Genomic DNA, 21,161 nt, shown 5'->3' with positions numbered 1-21,161 from the left:
TATAATGCAGAAGAAGTATAATCCAAAATTTGGAATTAGTAGGAAATTAAAGAGTTGAAAAAGAAGCTGCAAAGGAAAAAATAGCTATATGAAGCATAAAAGACTAAACTCCAAAACAAACTGCAGGGTGTGTGAGAACAGGAGAGCAGACATTAAAAACGATATCTGAGAGGCTAAAAGGTAGTTACAGAGAAATATAGTAGATAAGGTAAAAGATGACTGAAATAGTAAAAGGGATTAAAAATATGCAGACAGTGATTTCTGAAGTCTTCACAAGTGAGGAAGTGGATAACCTACCAGTGGTTATAGGTACTACTTGGCAAATATTATTCTGTTATATAAAAAGGGTGATCGAGGAGATCCAAGCAACCATAGGCCAGTAAGCTTACCAGGCATCAAAGGTAAATTAATGGAAGGAATTAAGGAAAGATTAAGCAACCACTGGCAAGTACAGGAGTTTTACGGAACAGTCAGCACGGGTTCAAACTAGGGAGGCTGTGTTTTACTAACATGCTGGAATTCTAAGAGGAAAGCAATAAAAAGATAATACAATATGCATCACTCGTATTTTTCTTGATTTTCAGAAAGCATTTAACAAGGTACCATATGACAGGTTGAGTATCAAAGTAAAAGAAGTGGGAGTTCAAGGTGTTGTGTGTAAATTAATGCATAATTGGCTAAAACACAGCAAGGTTAAGGTCCTTATCAGAATTGGGTGATGTTAAGAGTGGTGTCCCTCTGGGGTCAGTGCTAAGGCCATGCTATTTTTAATATATGTAAATATTTTATACTGGAAGCGAAGATCTGTGATACTGTTTACATATTTGTAGCTGGAAATCTACAAATGGAGAAAATCATGTATCTTAAAATAATTTTGACATTCTTTCATTTTCTTTTTTCCTTAGTTTGACTGCCATAGTCTAAAGTACCTGACAATGTGGAATTAATTTGGTTTCAGAATAATTTTATGCATTTTCACCCATCCCCACTTCTCTCTCTCTTTCGCTTTCTCTCAAAATAGACAGCTCTTTTGAAATGACATACTGCCTTTAATGAATGATCATTTGCTGTTCATTTGTTGGTCTCTGATAGCTATTGTGTATAATTTTTTGCGTTAAAATTTCATACTCTCTCTCTTTGTTTCTGCTTTGACATTACATACTGGTATTGATCCCCTAAAAAAACAGCCAGGTAGTGCCCACAGTGATTCAGACCCAGGGATCCTCTTCCCATTAAGACCACCCTTGTTCAGACTAATCAATAACACGATAATTTTGTTACTAAAAAAAAGGCACTCTTTTTAAAATACAAAATGGTACAATACAATGTGAAATGTGAATGTGCAAAGTTTTCAATGCTTATATGCTTCTGATGTTAGTTAGCACATCAATGGTTTCTCTAAAAAATCAGTTAGCATTTAAACAGAATTCATTAAGGATGAAGTATGAAACTTTACCCTCAGGATAGTGGAATAAAGGCTGATGAATATGGGGCTTTACCGTCATGTGTAAATAATAAATTGTAAATCATTTGTAACAAGCAGTTAACAGCCATTTGCCACATTACTAATGTCTTGGATAAATTTTAAAATCAATTTAATGGTGTCTTGGGTGATTCCAGTTTTAAAGCTAGAGTATTTCATATGTATTGTCACGCACGTCTGCATGGGGAACATTTTAAAGGCTTGGGTGATGGTAACTTTCTGCCAAACCACAGGTTGGCTCTGTGTAATAATAGTCTCTCCTTTCCTCGATCTGCAGAAAGGAAGATGGACAGTTCTTCACCTCTGATGTCACTTCCAGTGTCTGCCCACTGGAATACCTCATAACCGTAAGAGTTAATAAAGCTATTGTAATAATCCTAACCTTCATGTCAAGTTAGGTGGACTGGCAGATAATCTAGAATCCATTGCATCATTACAGAAGGACTTAAACAGCATACATGCTTGAACAGATTTATGGCAAATAAAATTGAATGTACAGTACGTAAATGTAAAGTATTACACATAGAAAAAAAAATCTGAGGTTTAAATACACAATGGGAGGTCTGAAAATTAAAAGTACACCTCATAAGAAAGATTAAGGAGTTGTAGTGAACTAGTCATTAGTAACTTCTGTCATTAGTAACTTCCAGACAGTGTTCAGAAGTCATTATGGAGGCTAACAAAATATTAGGTTACTAGCTGCATGTGGTCTTTTGGACAAAAAACAACCCGAAGACTCCCTATCAGTTTTACTATATTTGTGAACTTGGAGGCAAAGAAACATTTTAAAGTTAACCTGTATCAAAATGTCACACAAAAAAACAGAAAGCACTCAAAGATGACATAATCTTGATAGTCACACTTTCAAGAGCAGTAATGAATGGTGCTTACCGGAGACCTTTGACGAAGACCAGTAGTGAAGCTGTTGTCTGAATGCACACCACTGCATAATCAAACAAAAAAAATTAAAAACTAACACTCATGTGCACAAAACCTGTAGTGACTTTAGTAGAGCACAAAAAAAAACCCCAGGAGAATGACTTCCAGCTAAACAATTAAAAGTATGGGAAGGACAGCACAAAAGTAACGTTACCTAGATGTTCCTGGATGAACTGCTGCAGGCGTAGTTGAAGTAATTCTTGGAACAGACCTAAAATAAGAAAACTTTACTAACAAACTACCAGCAATATGACTAATCACTTGTGAGCGTTTTTCACTACAGTTTTAATTTTGTGTTTTTGCCTCATATAATACCATAATCTGGTTTAAAACTACACAACATACATTTAACAGAACTATATTTTGTAGGGAACACAATAATTGAGATACTAAACATCTAATTAGTACAAGTAAAAAAATAAAAACTATCACCTTGAAGGGTTTTTCATTGGTATTTGTTAAACATCCATCTGAAATTGACAATTTCTAAACAATGTATTTTTTTTTTTTTTTTTTTTTAAAGTGGACATTAGCTTCTGTATTAGCTAATATTGTATATTAAGGCAGAAAAATTAAAGAAAAAAAAATTAAAATTTTCTCCCAATATATAATCCTTCCTTTCTTTAAAAAAAAAAAAGTACTACAGCATTATGTTTGTAATCGACCAAATTGGCACACCACTGACGACCATGTATCTGAAACTTTTCAGTCAGGTTTTCAATCTCACTCAACACTGAGATGTATCTTGAAGTTATCGTAAGCTACCTCCTTCTTACCATTGAAGCTGAATCCAATACCATACTAATTGTTAACCTCACTTGTTCCTTTGGCTATAATAATCTACTACAGAACCTTAACAACTATGGACTTACTGGAACATGCTATGCATTGATGAACTCATATTTCTCTGTACACATACAGACTGCTAGGCTTGGCAGTGAAACTAACTCTTTGTAGTCTCTTAAGCGCTTGGTCCACCTCTCTTTACCTGTATGATGCCTCCATGCTACTGATTCTCCAGTAAGACCTTATATTTGTCTCTTATGTGAATGATTAGTTACAGACACAGCTAAATTGTATGAGTACACTTCCACCACTTAAAAAAAAGAATCACAATTTTTCATAAATAAATTGAAACTGATAAAAACAATTACCACCCACCAATCTTTATTTCATAGAGAAGACACTTTGCTTTTGATTTAGGACTTAACATATTATTAAAAAAATGAAATCGGAGATATCTCCTGGTTGCACCCTGGCCTTTATCAAATCATTGCCTGTCTGAACAACATGCAGACATAGATGTCATTTAACTTCAAATAACTGAATAAACAAAACAAGAGATTTCCACGTCATCTCAAACAAGTTTGAATCCTTCTCAATGGAGTCCAATTGCAGATGTGGCCTGAAGGGGGTGTTCCGGCTCTCCAAACCCAACACAGACAGACACAGGTACAATTCAACGCAAAAGTTTTTTTTAATTGTAGGAAATTTTTCTCACAAATGTTTCCCATCACTGCCAACACAGTACAGTAAACACAGGAATAAAGCACACTGCACTTGTCTTCTTGTCTCTCTGTCTCTAGTCCTCCTCCAGCATGTATTGTCTTCTCCCTCTTAACTCTGGCTAATTGAACAGTAGTAGTTGGCTCCTTTTATGTTACACCCGGGATTACTTCCGGAATCCTGTAAGCATGGCCTGAAAGCACTTCTGTGTGAGATGGGAGTCCAATGAAGTAGGGCTCACCAATTCCTGCAGCACCCATTATTGGCTATAGTCCTATGGTGACATCTGTTGGAGATAATATTCTTTCTCCCCAGTCTTTCCATTATGGAGGCGTCCCAGCCAGGAAAGTGCTCCAGCCATCCGCCACACTGTAAATTTATATCTTCATCTTCAGCCACCATATTTCTGCTACTATCAAGACCTCTTTTTACCATTTACAGAACACTACCAAAATAAGACCCTTATTGGCCTCTTATAAAGAAGTACTTGTCTTGCCTTCTTTACCTCTCAACTAAATTGCTACTCGCTTTTTAATGGTTTTATTGTAAAATGTTCAAAATACTACTGCCAGCATTCTGACACAGACAAAAAGCAACAAGTGCAACTCCCTCTTATCTGTCTGAAATAATAGCCAAATGTATGGCATCAGATTGTGTTCAAAATTCTCTCACTAGCAAACCTGTTACTTTCAACACTCAAGAATAGCTTTCATCATTACTTGCACCTCACCCAGCCTGCCAGAAAGCTGAGATCTTCCAATGCCATCCTTATCATAACCCCAAAAACAACTTCTGGTGACTGCTCATTCAGTCTACAGTTCAATTACTATTCTGTTGTTCTTAACCTTGGCACACAAATTTTAAAATGTAATTGCCAGGTCTGTATTTTCTGTTTATTTTGAAACATATACATGTTTATGAAGTCAAGCATCCAGATACGTTTTACTTTAAATAAAACAAATTAAATACCTGTTTTCTCGTTTCTCCATGCCCTGGCACCGTTGTGCCACCTGCTGTTGCCGTTCCCTCTCTTGCCAGATTTGCAGAATCCGTCTCCTGTCCTCACTAGGAGGACTGTCTACTGCTGGATGAGCTGCATCTGGGCTTACCATTGGCCTGTAAACACACATACAAGGTCATTGTTTTTGATTTCCAGCAGGCCGAAAATGCTTATCTTCACAATATCAATAACAGAAATGATTTCAAGCAAGCTGAATAACAACTGGTAAACATAAGCACATTAAATAGTAGCTTTTTTAGTTCTTGATTCTTGAAAGCACCAAGTCAAATGAGCACATCAATGAGTATACAGATTTAACAACTCTCAGTTGTCACAATTAGTGAGTATAACTATCTCTCTCAAAAAATACGCTTTGACAGGTTTGCTACTTTCCAATTTCTAACTCAAGAATTTGATTTTAAGAATGTGCACAACATCATGGTGACTGGAAAAGGGGAATCGCCTTGAACTGCACTTTACTTCTCCTTGATGTACCTCTGAAAACCACTGCACTCCACAAATTTTATACCATTGGTACATGAAAGTGATACATGTCAGTTTATATATGGCCCCTTGTCTAGATATATCACTTGCTATTCAGTTCTCGATCAAGTAACTATGTTTAGTCAGAACAAAAAAATAAATGTTTGTAATGAAGTCATTATTTAACTCATCATAATCAAGTGGCATTTAAAAGAAATGTGTTTCATACCATCTTACACAAATGTTACCCTTATCTACAAAAATTCAAAGAGGATGTTCTCAAAATGGATGGGGAAATATTGGCTTCAAATGAAGATATTAATGACAGGTGAAAAGAGCACCATGAGAAAGTTTTAAACCTCTGTTAATGTTTTTCTATGCCACTCAAAAAAGGGTTTGCCTTGCTTGTGCAACCACTCTATTGCAGCTGATGTGAAGTCTTTATAATGGGCATAGCACATTCTACAGAGCTAGGTAGATGTTTAGATTTGGAAAGAGATGGAGAATGGATGGTGTGTGTGGCACAACTTCCAATCCATAATATATGTAAGCAGCCTCTCCAGCTCATGCAGTGTGAATAAGGAAATTGTTGTGAAGCAAAAGAGGAGTGGTTTCCCTGCTGCTTTCCCATGATTGAATGCCACAAATGGCAAAGCAAATCACTACAATTATGACAGGATATGTGGGCCTTTTCAGGTATTTGTTCAATATGGACTGTACCCTCAACATTTTAAAAACTGTACCTGTGATCTTTCCAGCACTGGCTTGGACTTCAAATTTATTGCCTTTGGAGAATCCCCATGATTCCATTGTTTCGACTAATGTTTGGTCATGGTGATATATCCTAGCTTCATCTTGATGTTACTAAAGTGTTTCTTAAAATTTCTCTGAAGTCCAAAAATAATTAGCCTAAAATCACCCTTGAAACTTTAGAGGCAATGATGCACCATCTTAGGAGTCAACATTCTGGGAATTCAGCATGCATAAACTTTGCTTCATGTTTAGTTTTTCATGCTGACTTTGTAAGAATGAATCTTTTTCTATTAGAAATACACTTAATTTTGTGGTTTTACATTAAAGTTACATGTTTTTAAAATAAAAACATGCATGATAAAAACCACAAATGCTAGAAACTTGAAATTTACATACCTTTGTAAGCAAGAGTTCAATTTTGACAATTTACAAAACTAGCACCACAGAATTTTCAGGCTCACGGGTAAAACTGTTTGATCAGTAGTAAGGTTCACCTTATTTATTTTGTGTTTTCAACATTTTTTTATGCCAATCTATCTGGAAGACTATTTTTGTAAACACCCATTTAAAATAACTAGTGTGTGGGTGTGCATGGAATGGGCGTGGTGGTGGTTGGGTGCCAGCAGAACTGGAAGAGTACCAGTCTAATATCGTACACATGGAAACATGCCAGTTACAGCTTAGTCCCATCCGCAGGGTAGGGCAAGTCTTCATCTTTTGCTCATTGGGTAGAGAGACACTGTACTTAACCAGAAGGTTTCCTGATCAAAACTGTGTGGCAGAGTTTAGCCACCACAGAAACACCACAGAGTGAATTCCCAGAATGAGACATCTACCATATCTGAAAGCTTTCTAATCTTCTGATTTCCTCTTCAGATCTTCCTTCAATAGGTGTGAAACCTTACTCTAGCGCCTGCTTGCTTTAATTCTAAACAGTAACATTAGTTCCTTTCTCTGTAGATTCTGTTATAAGAATATTTGTAATTAGTCAGCATTAGTCTCCTTGTACACTCAGTACAATAACTTTTTCTTCTAGGTACACACTTTCCTGTAGATTCTGACCAATAAAAATCAAGGATTTTTATTCTCTAGTTGCATCCCATTCCCCAGTTTACTCTGGTTTAATTTCTCATAATTTGGTAAAAGGGTTGCTTAAGAACTAAACTTTATTTTCCCGTTTATTAAAAAAATAGACTGGACTTTTTTCAAGCTGTAGTACTAGGTTTTGTGCAATAAGAAAAAAAAAATATCAGCATTGTTGTGCTCTGGTGAACTATTAAGAGTTGGCTTCCTTACCAGTTCTGTTTCAACGAGTTGCACCATACTGTATGTTCTGGACAATATGCTGAAGACATGGTGTATTTTACAAAATTTTGTTTCTGTATTTCTGCACCATTATCAGCTACTGTTTTTTCCAGGTAGAACATATTCTGCAAGCACATCTTCTCAGAAATTCAATCTGTTCACATCTCTTTCAGTATGCTTGGAATATGCATCTACTATCACATACAAAATGTGTCTGTTGGTCTCACAAATATCCATATGAAGTTGTTGCCATGACCTTTCAAAAGATTTCTATTTAACTGGAAAACTTTTCAAATTACTACTCACTCCTCAATCTGCTTGTTTAAATGCAGTCACAGGAAATGGCATGAGGCTTTAGCAACCATCTGGACTACGATGATGTTGCATAAGGAAGGTATCAATTTAGTCAAAGTATGCAGCAATAGTGAGGTAATTATACTCTGTTCCCAACACAGAGTCATCTTTTATGTAGAGCCTGGAACCCCTCTGAAAATAACATCTCAAGTTGTCAACAGTCAAATATCTTGGCCAACCTTGCAATTTGTGATATCCAACCCTGCTTTAGAATTGGTCCTTTGCTGAAGCATTGGCAGCCTCTGCACCAGGAAAAGCAAGTACATATAAGAAAGAAACTAAATGTGTAAAAAGCCACGAGTTTCTCTGAACAGCAATTTTAGTAACATATTGGTATTTTACTGCTCAGCAAATCATTTTTTTTTTAAAGTGACCCTATTTAGTAACTAGTTCAAATTTATATCATCTCCTTTTCAATTTGTACATAGCTTTTTTCTAAACAACTGAGCAAACATTTAGCATATGCAACTAGTCTCTCAGAATCACGTCAATACTTACAACACTGCCTTCACTCTACATATTCAAACATCACAAACAAACATTACTTGTAATGAAGAATCAATGAAACAATAAAATTTCTCGAATTGTATTTTTTTTCCTCTTGCTTAACTATATCAGAACACAAACATTCTTGATCTTTTTATAGTAACTTCATCATCGGTCTAATAAGAGATGAAAGGCTTGGAAACAAATTTTCTGTTAACAGTTAATACGCAATAAATAAACTGAACTCTTACTTAATTTGTGTTGTAGGCATAATTCGAATCAACCCCGTCTTCATTTTCAAAGGCTTAATTCCTTCACTACAAATAGCATATCAATGATATCAACTTACTACTTATTTAATTCTGGGGTAAAAAAATCTCAAGCTACCCTTTAACTCATACTTTTTTTTTTTGTTTGTTTTTTTAAGCACAGTCTGCAATCCAGTCATCAATATATACATAACACATAGCTCCATTTAAACTTTAACACAGTGTCTATAATATATAATACACAGGGAAGATTACATGCGCGCTAGCTACCCGGTAAAGTTAATTATCTACCAGAAAGGTCTCTTTTAGCATTTTAAAAAGTCATTACCTCCTTAATACATGTACACCAGCTGGGATGCTTATATTAGATCAATACTGCTACATTTTTTGCCATTAAACAGCCTAGCAAACAAATCTTGATATAGGATATAAATCCAAATATAGTCAGTCTGAATATCTTTAACATACCCAGATTTTCCATCAAAAATATATGGGCATTTTATATTATAAAGTTTTAATAATATCAGCACCCTTATAAACCTAAAACTCAGTTTCAAATGAATACACCAGTTTTAATCTACAAATTTACAAGTACTTCATCCAACACTCCCAGACTTTCGGATGTGTTTTAACAAGTTTTGAACTACCATTTACATAGCCTTCTAAAATTATAGACAACACTGCAGCTATATCTAATTGCACTGTAATTTTAACACTATATGCCCTCAACAACCCATTAATTTCACATACTTGCTGTACCCAATGAGAGGTTTAAAAACATTATGTAAATGTACTTTCTGCTTACTAACAGAAGTTCCAGGTGTTTGCTAGGCACAGAAAAAAGTGTTATCTTTATTGAAATTAGAATTTGTTACAGAAATGATGTTCAAATGTGATTTTATAATTATCTTCCAACATGATGTTTAACTTTGTGAAAATGTTTCCTCCATTGCAAGTGTATTGCTGACACAAACAAATTAATTAGACTAGCTGTAACCACAATAAAACCTAGCATCAGCTATCGGCAGTATTCCCCAATCCCAGGACTATTGAGTCAGAAGCAATTATTGAGCTGCTCAAGTCGGAATCAGTAAAAATGTACAGACTCCAACCAAATGTAAATTTTAACATAGGATGTTAATATTTCCAGTTTCACATAAATTAATCATGGCTGTCAAATTACCCAAAAAATAAGGTTTGAATATTTAAATTAAAAAATAAACTTGAGTATATGCTAACATACTGTAGTTTGTATGTGCTGCACAAACTTTTTATACATAATTGCTATTATTGTAACAATAATGACATCAACCACAACAAGAACAAAACCTAAAAGGAAAAAATTCTAGCAGTGCTCAGGCAACATTTATTTTAATATAAGAGCCATCAAAATCCTAAACTGATGCAGCCTACAAATGGAAGAATGTGCACTGTCGTCTTATCTCATCATTCTAAAACTAATGGCTAGGTGAGAGGATACTTCTTAGAAGAGTGAGCCATACAAAAGTGCATACATTCTTAAAAGCCATGTGCAATAGATCCATGCTTCAGTATGTTTTATATGTATATACTTTATTTAACTTATATTTTCTCATGGTGTGCTTACAAAGAATTGAGCGCTTATGACACTGTTGTGTGAATAATGAAGACTAAGAATGCTTGAAAACAAAGGCTTCCCCAGAAACACGATTCTCCTTATGCAAAGTGACATGATCAAAAAGAAAAGCAGAACCTGACTCACACCTAGCACTGTCTGTAATGCTCAGATGAAGTCCATACAAAAATCACCCATGACTGCTTAAACATGTTAAATGCAGTTATTATTTTAACTTTCCCCAGCTCAGCGACATCTTGGTCCTTGAGGCTAGAGAGCTGAGATCACTGCCCTCTTTTGTATAAATTAAAGGCAGTGAATCTATTCATGTCTCACAGAAGAAGCAACTGAATGCACTAAACGTGGAATTTTATTTATTTTTTATTTAGAAGACATTTTCAAGACAAATTCTACAAAATGAGTTGAAGTTAACAAATAGCACACAGAAATTTTCTAAAGAAAATCAAAATTTAGGATGTAATTAATTAAAAATAATAAATAAAATGGCAATGGTGAAAATTTGAGTGCGTGGATTCCAACTTAATATGTTTGTAGACTGATTAGCAGGTGAGTGCTGTATGTAGGAGTCAATGGTCAATGAATATAAATAAAGAGTATATGTAACAGTAATTATTCATAGCATAGATTCATTAAGATGGTGCAAACATTCCTTGGGGATTTTTGTCCATATTGACAATAGCAAAACGCAGTTACTGCAGATTTGTCAGCTGCACATTCATGATAGGAATCTCCCATTCCTTCACATCCCAAAGGTGCTCAACAGAATTTAGATCTGGTGACTGTGGAGGCCATTTCGGTACAGTGAACTCATTGTCATGTTTAAGAATCCAGTCTGAGATGATTGGAGCTTTGTGACACGGAGTGTTATCCTGCTGGAATGCTAGTAGCCAGTTCTGAATCACTGAGTCTATCCTCTGGTTCACCCTTGACTGCATTTGCACATCTTTTGTACCTCAAAAAATCCTCTCTAGCCATTTTTACAGAAATTATTGAATGCTGCTGCCCAAATGTGAATTTCTACCTGTCTTTTACAGACAACTAAACAGTCACTAGTAAATGTCACATTTATGATTACTCACTATATGTGATGAAGATCAAAGATAAACTTGAAAAACTCTCAGAACTCCAATTATTTCAATTACATGGTTTTCAGGCAACTGAGAGGACAAAGTACACAATTAGCATCAATTTTCAAGTAGAGAATGGAGAGGATAACAGAGTCGGCCAAGCACAATGATGTGCAATGAATGCAATGATGGCAGATGGTTCACTTTAGAGAGACAGCAGATCAGACAATGTATGAAAATGTGAGAACAGGGAATCTGTTATGCTTGTACAGACACTGACACACATCCCAGACTGTACTTTGTCTGAAGTCAGGAGGACCAATGAAATATGGAACTTTTTGACTGTACAGGAGGAGGCACTGCTCGGGGGGTGGAGAGGACATTTTCAATCACATATAGACACAATGGTTTGACAACAGGCAAGAACACAAGATTTTTTTTTTTTTTCAGTAAAGGATGTCTCATAGCATGTTGACCTTGCTGTTATATGAGAAACCCAACACACGTTTGTGCAGAACTGCATTATATGTTATACATTAGGGTAGAACATAACTATTGAAAAACAATTATGCTCGATTAAATGTCTGTGCCCTTTCACTCAGTGCAGCAAACCAAGCTTCACGTTTAGGATAGCTGCTGATGTAAACAGCAAATATATGCTAAATGCTATTCCCCATTAGGGAAAAGGTCCTCCTCACCCACTTCAGAGATCGGCTCAAGGTAGACTGTCACACAGTGTGTCAGACAGGCAAAGGAAGAAACATTTCCATTGACAATATTTTTGTTACTATCTCAAACTAAAAAGAAAAAAAAACATTCAGTACAATAAACAAAATAATACTAATTATTTTCATTTATATAGCACTTTTCCCAGTACTCAAAGCACTGTACATTGTGAGTGGGAGCCACTGCAGCCACCACTAATGTGTAGCATCCACCTGAATGATGTGACTGCAGCCATTTTTGTGCCAGTACACTCACCAAACATTAACTATTAGGTGGTTTAAGTGGTGAGAGAGATAGCCCGTTAGAGACCGGGGATGATTAGGGGGCCATAATGACTTGGCCATGGAGGTCAATTTAGCCTGGACACTGGGATACACCCTGTACTTTACAAAGGATGCCCAGGGATCTTTTATGACCATAGAGAGTCAGGACCTCAGTTGTAGGTCTCATCCAAAGGAATGTGCCATTATTACAGCACAGTGTCACTGCACTGGGGCATTAGGATTCACATTCAGACTACAGGGTAAGCTCCTCTTGCAGCAGCAATCCAAGCTTTTTCTAGATTGTCTCCCATCCAAGTACTGGTTGGGCCCAAACATGCTTAGCTTCAGATGGATGACTTGTTTTGAAATGCATCTGGTATAACAGGAGATGTCAAAACCATATCCTCCAAAACATGAATCTCTTATAAACTCCATGTGAAAACCCATTACTTTTGTCTAGAACATTACAGATCTTGATTAGTATGATTAAATGGCAATACCATCTGATAGTCATACTTCTTAAATAACAATTTGACAGTATTTATCAGGAATTACTGACACGTTCCAATTTTGTTTTTCTTTTCAGTTATCCTATTGATACTTCCATCCCTAATAACAATATTACTTGCAGCCAAGGAATGAAACATTAGAATGGTAGGGTACATTAGACATTAACATTTACTGAAACAGCACCATATTTTATTATAGCACGACACTTCAATTGTTGCCATCATATTCTTCTAGCAGGAGCCACTCTTGGACACACTGTACTGTATCAAGCTAACATACTGCTCAAGCATTAAATATGTATGCAAATAAGAACAGAAAATAAAAAAAAAACGATAAAACACAAATTTTTATTCAATTACTTTCAAACAAAGCCATATACTTGAAGTTATGGAATTCTAAACTGGAATGTGATATTTTACCTGAAGAAAGAGAAACAGAACCTTGTAATAAGTGAGAAGCTAAATTCAAATAGCTAAAAAGCTCTTAAGTGTAAGTAGTTAATACCAGCTACAGTATAATACAATCTTTTTGTGAATCTGTAAATTTACTTTAAAGCTAAAAATCTTCTTTGAGACTGGTGCACTCTGTAATTAAAAAAAAAATATAGACAATAGTTCAATAAAAAAAAAACACACTGCGTTTTAATGCCCTTACCTACAGTATTTCACCCTTAGTGATATAATCCTAGTGAAAACCGTACTTGGATAATACCTTAAAAGCTTGGGAGCACTAAAATAAGAAACAAGGCAAGATTAAAACTTTTACATATCTGCATTCTTGCTAACATTTGTGAGGTTCCAAAATGTGTATGTTTTTGGCTGTAACAAAACACTACAAAAATAGCAAACAGCTTTTTGTCATTGAACACATTTAGACAGTGTGGCGGATGGCCGGGTCCCATGACCGGTTGGGACGCCCCTTTGACACTGGATCTGGGAAAGCACCCATGGGATGCACACTACGTCCCCTGGAATGCGTGGTGGGTTACATAGGGGCCACAGGCGTGGGACTTCAGGGCTCAGCCCTGTTGGGCTCCGTGGCCACCACTGGGAGGAGCTGCACGGCTTAACGAGCCAGTGTGGGCTGGAATGCAGCCCACCTGGAAGTGTAGCCTGAAGTAGGTCAACGAGCACCTGCAGCACTTCTGGGGGTACTATAAGAGGAGCCTGCAGCCACTACTCTAGGAACCAGAGTCGGGAGGAGGAGGACGACGAGGAAGAGGACGACGATGACGACGAAGCTGGCTGTGATGAGTGGAGGGAGAGTAGTTTTTGCTTTTGTGTGCTTTTGGGACTGTGTTGTGTCTGTGGGTACGAGGAAGGCATAGCCCACACATCAGGAAAATAAATCGTTTTGTTTTATTTTTACCTGTGCCTCTGTTGTCAGTCTGTGTCAGGTTGGTATATATAGCTCCTTTCACAACAGCCATTGAATAGTTTACATTTTTCAGATGATCAAGTCAAATGATAAATAAACCAGTTCCTGAACACAGCACAGAGCTAAACCATTCTGCGTTTTACTAAGAATCCCAACAGCTCAAAAAGAGACACAATAATTGATTCAACGTAGAAAAGTGGTAGACCTGACAAGAAGCAATTTAAAATCAATGCCTACTCCTCCAATTTCAATACAACAGAATTAAGTACTTCATTTAGAAATCTCACTACATGCCCTGTAAGCATCATAAACCTAATGCATTGGGAAATGTGGGGAACACTGCTTGTGAAATATCATTGAAATGCTTTAAGAATACCTCATATTAACTAAAATAAGGTCCTAATGTTCATATTTACTTTTGACAATAAGAACTATGTTCACTGTCTTAACAAACAGTACAGCTCTGGGCCTTCCTTATTTTATAACCCCTACTGGCTTCACTCACTTAAATTAGGATTGGAGAATCATGGAGTTGGTAGACTGCAGTGGCTACCATTCCAACCATTTCTTAATATGAAGCCAATCATTTTGGTTAATAGAGTATACCATTAATCAAACATTCTGCTATGAGTGAGTGTGAAACGCTCAGTGTCTCAGCTTTTTTTTCTATTCAAATACAGCACTCCAGGCCATCCATGTTTTACGAAAGAGAACTAATTAAACATCAGCACATATATACGTGAAAATGGCACCAAATTACTCATAATTTTTCATATAGGTGAGAGGGAACAACTAATTGAAAAAATGAAAACTGAGCAAACACTTTCAAAAATCAGGTTTGCTAAAGTTAACAACAAAGACAGGTATTTAAAGACTGGCTGGAAAAATGCCTTTGGACACTGTGGTCAATAAGTAAGACTACTCTCCACTACTTAATTAAATTCATATAACAATTTAAATGTAAAATTATGTAAAATAAAAAAAGAACCAGATAAGCAGTGAAGGAACAAAAGTTATATGTGGAGAATGTCGCTTCATCTTTACTCATAAGTTTTTTCACATTTTAAACATGCTTTTGCTGATCAGTTTATTGTTGCCATTGTAAGAATTACTATATATTTGCCATTTACAATGAAGCATAATCATGTTGCACACAGACACAGTACTTAAAGAAAAGCTGTAGTATAAGATGGAACAAAATGTTATGAAGGCCTACTGAATTAAGGTATGAAAAATTAGGCGGCATGGTGGCACAGTGGTTAGCGCTGCTGCCTCGCAGTTGGGAGATCTGGGGACCTGGGTTTGCTTCCCGGGTCCTCCCTGCGTGGAGTTTGCATATTCTCCCCGTGTCTGCGTGGGTTTCCTCCAGGCGCTCCGGTTTCCTCCCACAGTCCAAAGACATGCAGGTTAGGTGGACTGGCGATTCTAAATTGGCCCTAGTGTGTGCTTGGTGTGTGGAAGTGTTTGTGTGTGTGTCCTGCAGTGGGTAGGCACCCTTCCCGGGATTGGTTCCTGCCTTGTGCCCTGTGTTGGCTGGGATTGGCTCCAGCAGACCCCCGTGACCCTGTGTTCGGATTCAGCGGGTTGGAAAATGGATGGATGGATGGATGAAAAATTATTAGCATACCTGGTTTTCTGGCTTTTACTGTCAGCTTCAGACCTTGGGGACGATGTTTTTGGTTTTTCCTGCAAACAAAACAAAAAACAACATTCTCAGAATAATCTTGGGGATCAAGCTTACAGTACATTCCAAAAAAAAAAGACAGTTGCCAAAACATGATTTCACACATTCGTTTCAATACATTTGCTTATCATTTCAGACTGAAACCTCTTATTCCAGATAAGCAGTGCCTTTCTTTATTTTGACCATGTAATTTATCAGTCTGACAAAAGTAAATTTCAGAAGTTTTTTTTTTCTGTGTGTCTAGTTATTGAAATAATCCTATTAGAGCAAATAACATCTAATGTATCGTACTAAATGGGATAAAACTTTTCCAAAAGGCAACATTCTTGCTACCATAAACAAAGTTTGCAGTCACTGTAGATAGAAAAGGCAAGATTAATGTGATATGTATAACTAACATGGATGCAGTCTGTATCCCTGCAAAACCTGATGGGGTTTTTGGTATTAATTAATCTATCAAATACAGTCGGTTCCTGCTACTAGGTTGTTTAAGAAAGTGAGGGACTGATACTTTGTTAATTCAGATAAAAGAAAGAAACATGACACATTGACAATTTTTTTCATGAATATATTTGGAAAAAACATGCATCTGATGCTCTATCAGTTTTGATGCATACCTAAATACAAAGCTCTGCAAGAGGTGTCTAAAGCCAATGTCACATTAAGTTACTTCTAATCAAAGGGTATGACAGAGTTGCCGACCACATTTGCTGAACAATTTTGTCAATTTTCAGAACTGAAAATCTCTGCCCATGTCACATTTAGACTTAGTGATGACTTTCCAGCAAAGATGTGCTCGCTCATTTTTCTGACAGTTGCCTGATAAAACACTGTTGAACGATTAACAGGTTAACAGGTACTGCAAGTTCAGGCCTTTTTTTCTTCTTTTTTCCATACTGCTTTATTATGACAGATACGAACCATCAGAAAGACAAGTGTTTTTTCTGTTTATGAGGTTCAAAATACGGGTGTTCTTTACACGTTGTTGCAACATTCTATGCACTGTACTTCTGTCATTGTATAATGCACATACACTGTACTACTAAAGACATAATCAAACCGGTTTGATTTTATTAGAGTTAGCATCAGTCTATTTGGAGTGAACTGTTGTGAGTGTTGCATTAGGCGACTGGCATCACAGGAGTGCACCACCAATGACCTCTAATTGCTAACGTTATGTAAATGAACAACTGAAAAATCATTAAAAAAATGAGAGAAAGAAAGCAAGATATTCCTAATCTATCCTCTTAACCCTTACAATTGTAAGTACCAACACAACAATAGGTTTCATAGCAATAAATCCTTGCAAAATTGGAAATTAAGGTTAAGGCTATCTTATGTAATAATTTACTACCTTAATTTAAGACTATAAAATGTCAACAAAAGTTCAGAAGCAATGTCTCTATGACCAAACAGTGAACTTTGTGACCTGGAATGTCAAAGGCCTTTATCACGTATTAAAGAGAAAGAAAGTATTCTCTTGCCTAACAGGTCTAAACGCCAAGATAATAATTGGATCTCCTGTAAAAAAGTACTAAGTAAGGATCAGTTTTAGTTGCAAAGTGATTGGACTGGCTAAATATTCCACTCCAGCTATACAAAGAAAACTAAAGGTGTGAGAATTTTAATACATACAATTTCATTTGTAGTATCAGACGTACAGCAGTATCTGATTCTGAAGGGCAATATGTGATCATTATGGGTAATTTATTTAAATGTGAAGTGATTTTGATAAAAACCTATGCACCCAATGTGGATGATAGAGACTTCATCCAAAACATATCTGCAACCATTCCTAACGTGAAAACTCATAAAAGTATAACAGCCGGAGATTTGAATTATGTTTTAAATCCAGACCTGGGGCCTCATGTATAATCGGAGCACACGCACAAAAATGTTATGTACGAACGTTTCCACGCTCAAATCGTGATGTATAAAACCTAAACTTGGCGTAAAGCCACACACATTTCCACGGTAGCTCATACCCTGGCGCACACAAGTTCTCCGCTCGGTTTTGGAGACTGGCAGCACCCAGCATCAAAGCAGTGATACAGTTCCTGTGTGGTTTCCCTTTCATTTTTAGATCCACATCCCTGATGTGGCTTTATCATATACACTGAAACTAACTGCATATTGTTTATTAGTTTAATGCATCTGATTGTAATTAACCTGTAACAATATAATGGTCCAGGGAATAGCCAAAGTATTCCAAATACCATAGCTGCTTTAGAGTTTACACCACTCAGAGTATTTATATCACTATATCCGAGTGGGGAATCACAGATCTACAGCACCTGATCAAAAGAGAATTATTGGTATACGGCATCAAGTACATGCTGCCTCAGCCATGCTGCCTATTTGAACTGCTCTCACACGGCAAACGCTTCAGAAACTTTCCTGTATGTACCTTGCGGTCCAGAAACAGTTTCATCCCAAGAACTATAAACGCACTCAATCAGTCCATCAATTGCTCCTTGTAGAACTGTTTGTACTTATAAGTACAATTACCTCACTGTAAACTTGCACTACAGTTATAATATTGCACAACCTGAGCCACTTTATAAAGTGTGTATTTACATATGATGACAATATCATTTTTAAGATGAAATGCAGCAAAATATGTTATATTATATTATACAGATAAAACTTTAAATTTATATTGTTAATAATTAAACATGCGAGGAGCTGGCGCTCCCCGTTCACGGATTGTTCCTGCCTCGCGCTGTATTCTTGCTAGGACTGGCACGACACTGGATGGATACAATAATTAAACATGTACTACGAAGATATTTCAATGTTCCTTAAAAGTTTTGAAGAATTGGCGCTCTAAGCTTACAGATGGCTTAACGTCTATTACAGAGCTGATTGTGTGGCGATTGGGTATTTGGAGAAAGAAAAGGACGGACAGGAATTGGGAATTAGTACATTTGAAAGAGACAGTACTGTTACAATAAAGTATTTCATCGAAGGTCGCACATGGCGCAGCAAGCATCTTGCGTGAGACATGAACAATCACTGCGCCACCGTGTTCCCATGTTTAATAACATGCTTTAACTCCTATCATCATGAAAATGATATCACGTATACATCTCAGTATTTCAATTATTCAGAGAGCTGTAATATTACAAATGTAATGGATTCTGTGTACTGTTGGAGGAAGAGAAAGCCCGGAAGCACGTAGTGATTCACATACATAAAGAGCACATAGAAGATCAAATACAAAACAAAGAATTTAACGTGCTACTTTAGTTACGATGGGATTTGAAAAACTAGTAAATTAAACGATTTTAAGATGAAGTTTATGATGTTCTATTTTAATGACAAAATAAAAGTGGGAATTTCGAGATTAAAGTTGACATTTCATGCTTTTTTCCCCCACTGTGTGCCTTTTTTTTTCTCTGTACCCTAATAAGCTTTCATATGACACTCAAGACGGTGGGCTACAACTCGCCTTTTCACGGCGACTCTGATATGTGACAACATCTTTTTTATTTCAGGTGTGCGACTTTGTGAACTTGAGCTTTTCGAGTTTCTCCGACACGCTATGTCACTCGATCAACTTCCTTTTGTTGTTTATACAAGTTTAAACCAACAAATAGTAAGTTTTTTCTTGCCTCCACTTGGTATCCCCTGAAATTCTTCTATTTTCCTCTTGTGCTTTTGCCATTGCCTTTTCATAGAAAACTGAGCTTAAGGGTTATTTATATTGATTTGCATATTCAAAGAGGCGTAATTTTGGGAGGAGTTGGGGCGGGACAGCAGGCATGTGTATGCGCGTTACTTTTCACGCTGACCGGGATTTATGTAGCGGAAGAACGTGGAAGTTGGCGTACGCAGAGATTTATGCATGTGGATTTTTTATGCGTACAAACATTTCCGCTCTTGTTCTTACGCCAAGTTATAGTGTGAGTTCTAAGCATGGCATTATGCATGAGGCCCCTGGATAGGTCTTCAGCAACAGGGATGATAAAATCTAACACTGCAAAAACAATTACACAGATTGTAATTGATAACAACTTATTAGACCCTTGACGATTTATAAATCCAAACTCAAACAGCATATTCTTTCTTCTCACTAGTACATCACTGTTACTCAATAATTGATTATTTCTTTGTGGATAATTTTTTGCCCACGATCAAATCTCCATTGTATGATGCTAGTGTTATCTTTGACTACACCCCTCTGAGCACAGAGCTCAAATCATTATGCTCCACATACTCATCTCACAGTTGGGGTCTTAACCCACTTTTATTAGCGGACGAAAACTGTACAGTATTTATATCCAAGCAAACCGATTTTTTTTAAGAGACAAGTACATACTCAGTGGTCCATGCAGGAATACTCTAGGAAACTTCAAAAGTATTTTTAAAATGACATTTCATCTCCCACAAAAATAAATCAGAAACCAATAAGTCATCACAGTTAATCAGTGAAATTACCAGAATAGATCAAGAACACTTCTCAAATGAGGCACTTTACAGGAAAAGAAAGGCTTTGCATTCAGAACTTAACGTCTTCACAACAAAAGAAACTAAAAAACTCATTTTTAAATCATGACATTACTATGAACACAGAGAGAAGGCTAATAAGATCTTAGCACAACAAATCCACAAGTAGAAGGTTTGCAATGCAATACCAGTCATTACCAACACAGATGGAGACAAAAAATAAAATACACACATTTACAGACTACTCTATGTCCTTATACTCTACTCAATTTAAAGAAGACAAGACACAATCTAATGTGTTTTTCAGTGCATTTCCAGTTACTACAGCTAGATACTCACAATGTAGAGGAATTGGATAAACCTCTGACACTCTCAGAATTACTACACTATAAACTCACTTCACAGATGGAAAGCAGCAGGCCCTGATAGCTACCCTGCCGAAATTTATATATAAAAAAAAAAAAAAAAAATTTAAGTTAGCTCCCTTTTTATTAGCAACATTTATAGTAGCCAGAAACAATAAAATTCTACCTTAAACTTTTTGCCAAGCATTATTTACTCTCTTTCCTAAGAAAAATAAGGACTTATTACAATGTGCATCATACAAACCAATCTCACTTCTGAATAATGATGTTAAGATACTCTTCAAAGTTCTAGGTAGAAGGATTGAGGAAGTGCTTCCTTCAGTAATATAACAAGACCAACCTGGATTTATTAAAGGCAGACACTTAGCTTCCAATCTTTGATTCCTATTTAATATACAGTGGAACCTCGGTTCACGAACGTCTCGGTACATGTACAACTCGGTTTAAGACCAAAATGTTCGCCAAACTTTTGCCTCGGAGACACACACACACACACAGGCGCTCCAGGCTCGCAAAAGTGAGATGCA

The 21,161-nt window shown here is 36.5% G+C and overlaps 1 protein-coding gene across 5 annotated transcripts in view; it reads right to left on the bottom strand.

Moving 5' to 3' along the window:
* lrch4 (leucine-rich repeats and calponin homology (CH) domain containing 4) overlaps nt 1-21,161 on the bottom strand; it is a 202,401-nt gene that overhangs the window by 35,714 nt on the left and 145,526 nt on the right. For all 5 annotated transcript variants that reach the window (XM_028798171.2, XM_051924068.1, XM_051924069.1 and 2 more), the window contains exons 10-13: nt 15,764-15,822; nt 4,898-5,044; nt 2,577-2,633; nt 2,375-2,426 (exon numbers count right to left, since the gene is read on the bottom strand). In XM_028798171.2, the coding sequence (XP_028654004.1) occupies nt 2,375-2,426; nt 2,577-2,633; nt 4,898-5,044; nt 15,764-15,822 (315 nt within the window). The remainder of the gene's footprint in view (nt 1-2,374; nt 2,427-2,576; nt 2,634-4,897; nt 5,045-15,763; nt 15,823-21,161) is intronic.

This window comes from Erpetoichthys calabaricus, chromosome 3 (genome assembly GCF_900747795.2).
Source record: "Erpetoichthys calabaricus chromosome 3, fErpCal1.3, whole genome shotgun sequence".
NCBI classification, from domain to species: domain Eukaryota; kingdom Metazoa; phylum Chordata; class Cladistia; order Polypteriformes; family Polypteridae; genus Erpetoichthys; species Erpetoichthys calabaricus.
This window is presented reverse-complemented; position numbering and strand designations above follow the sequence as displayed.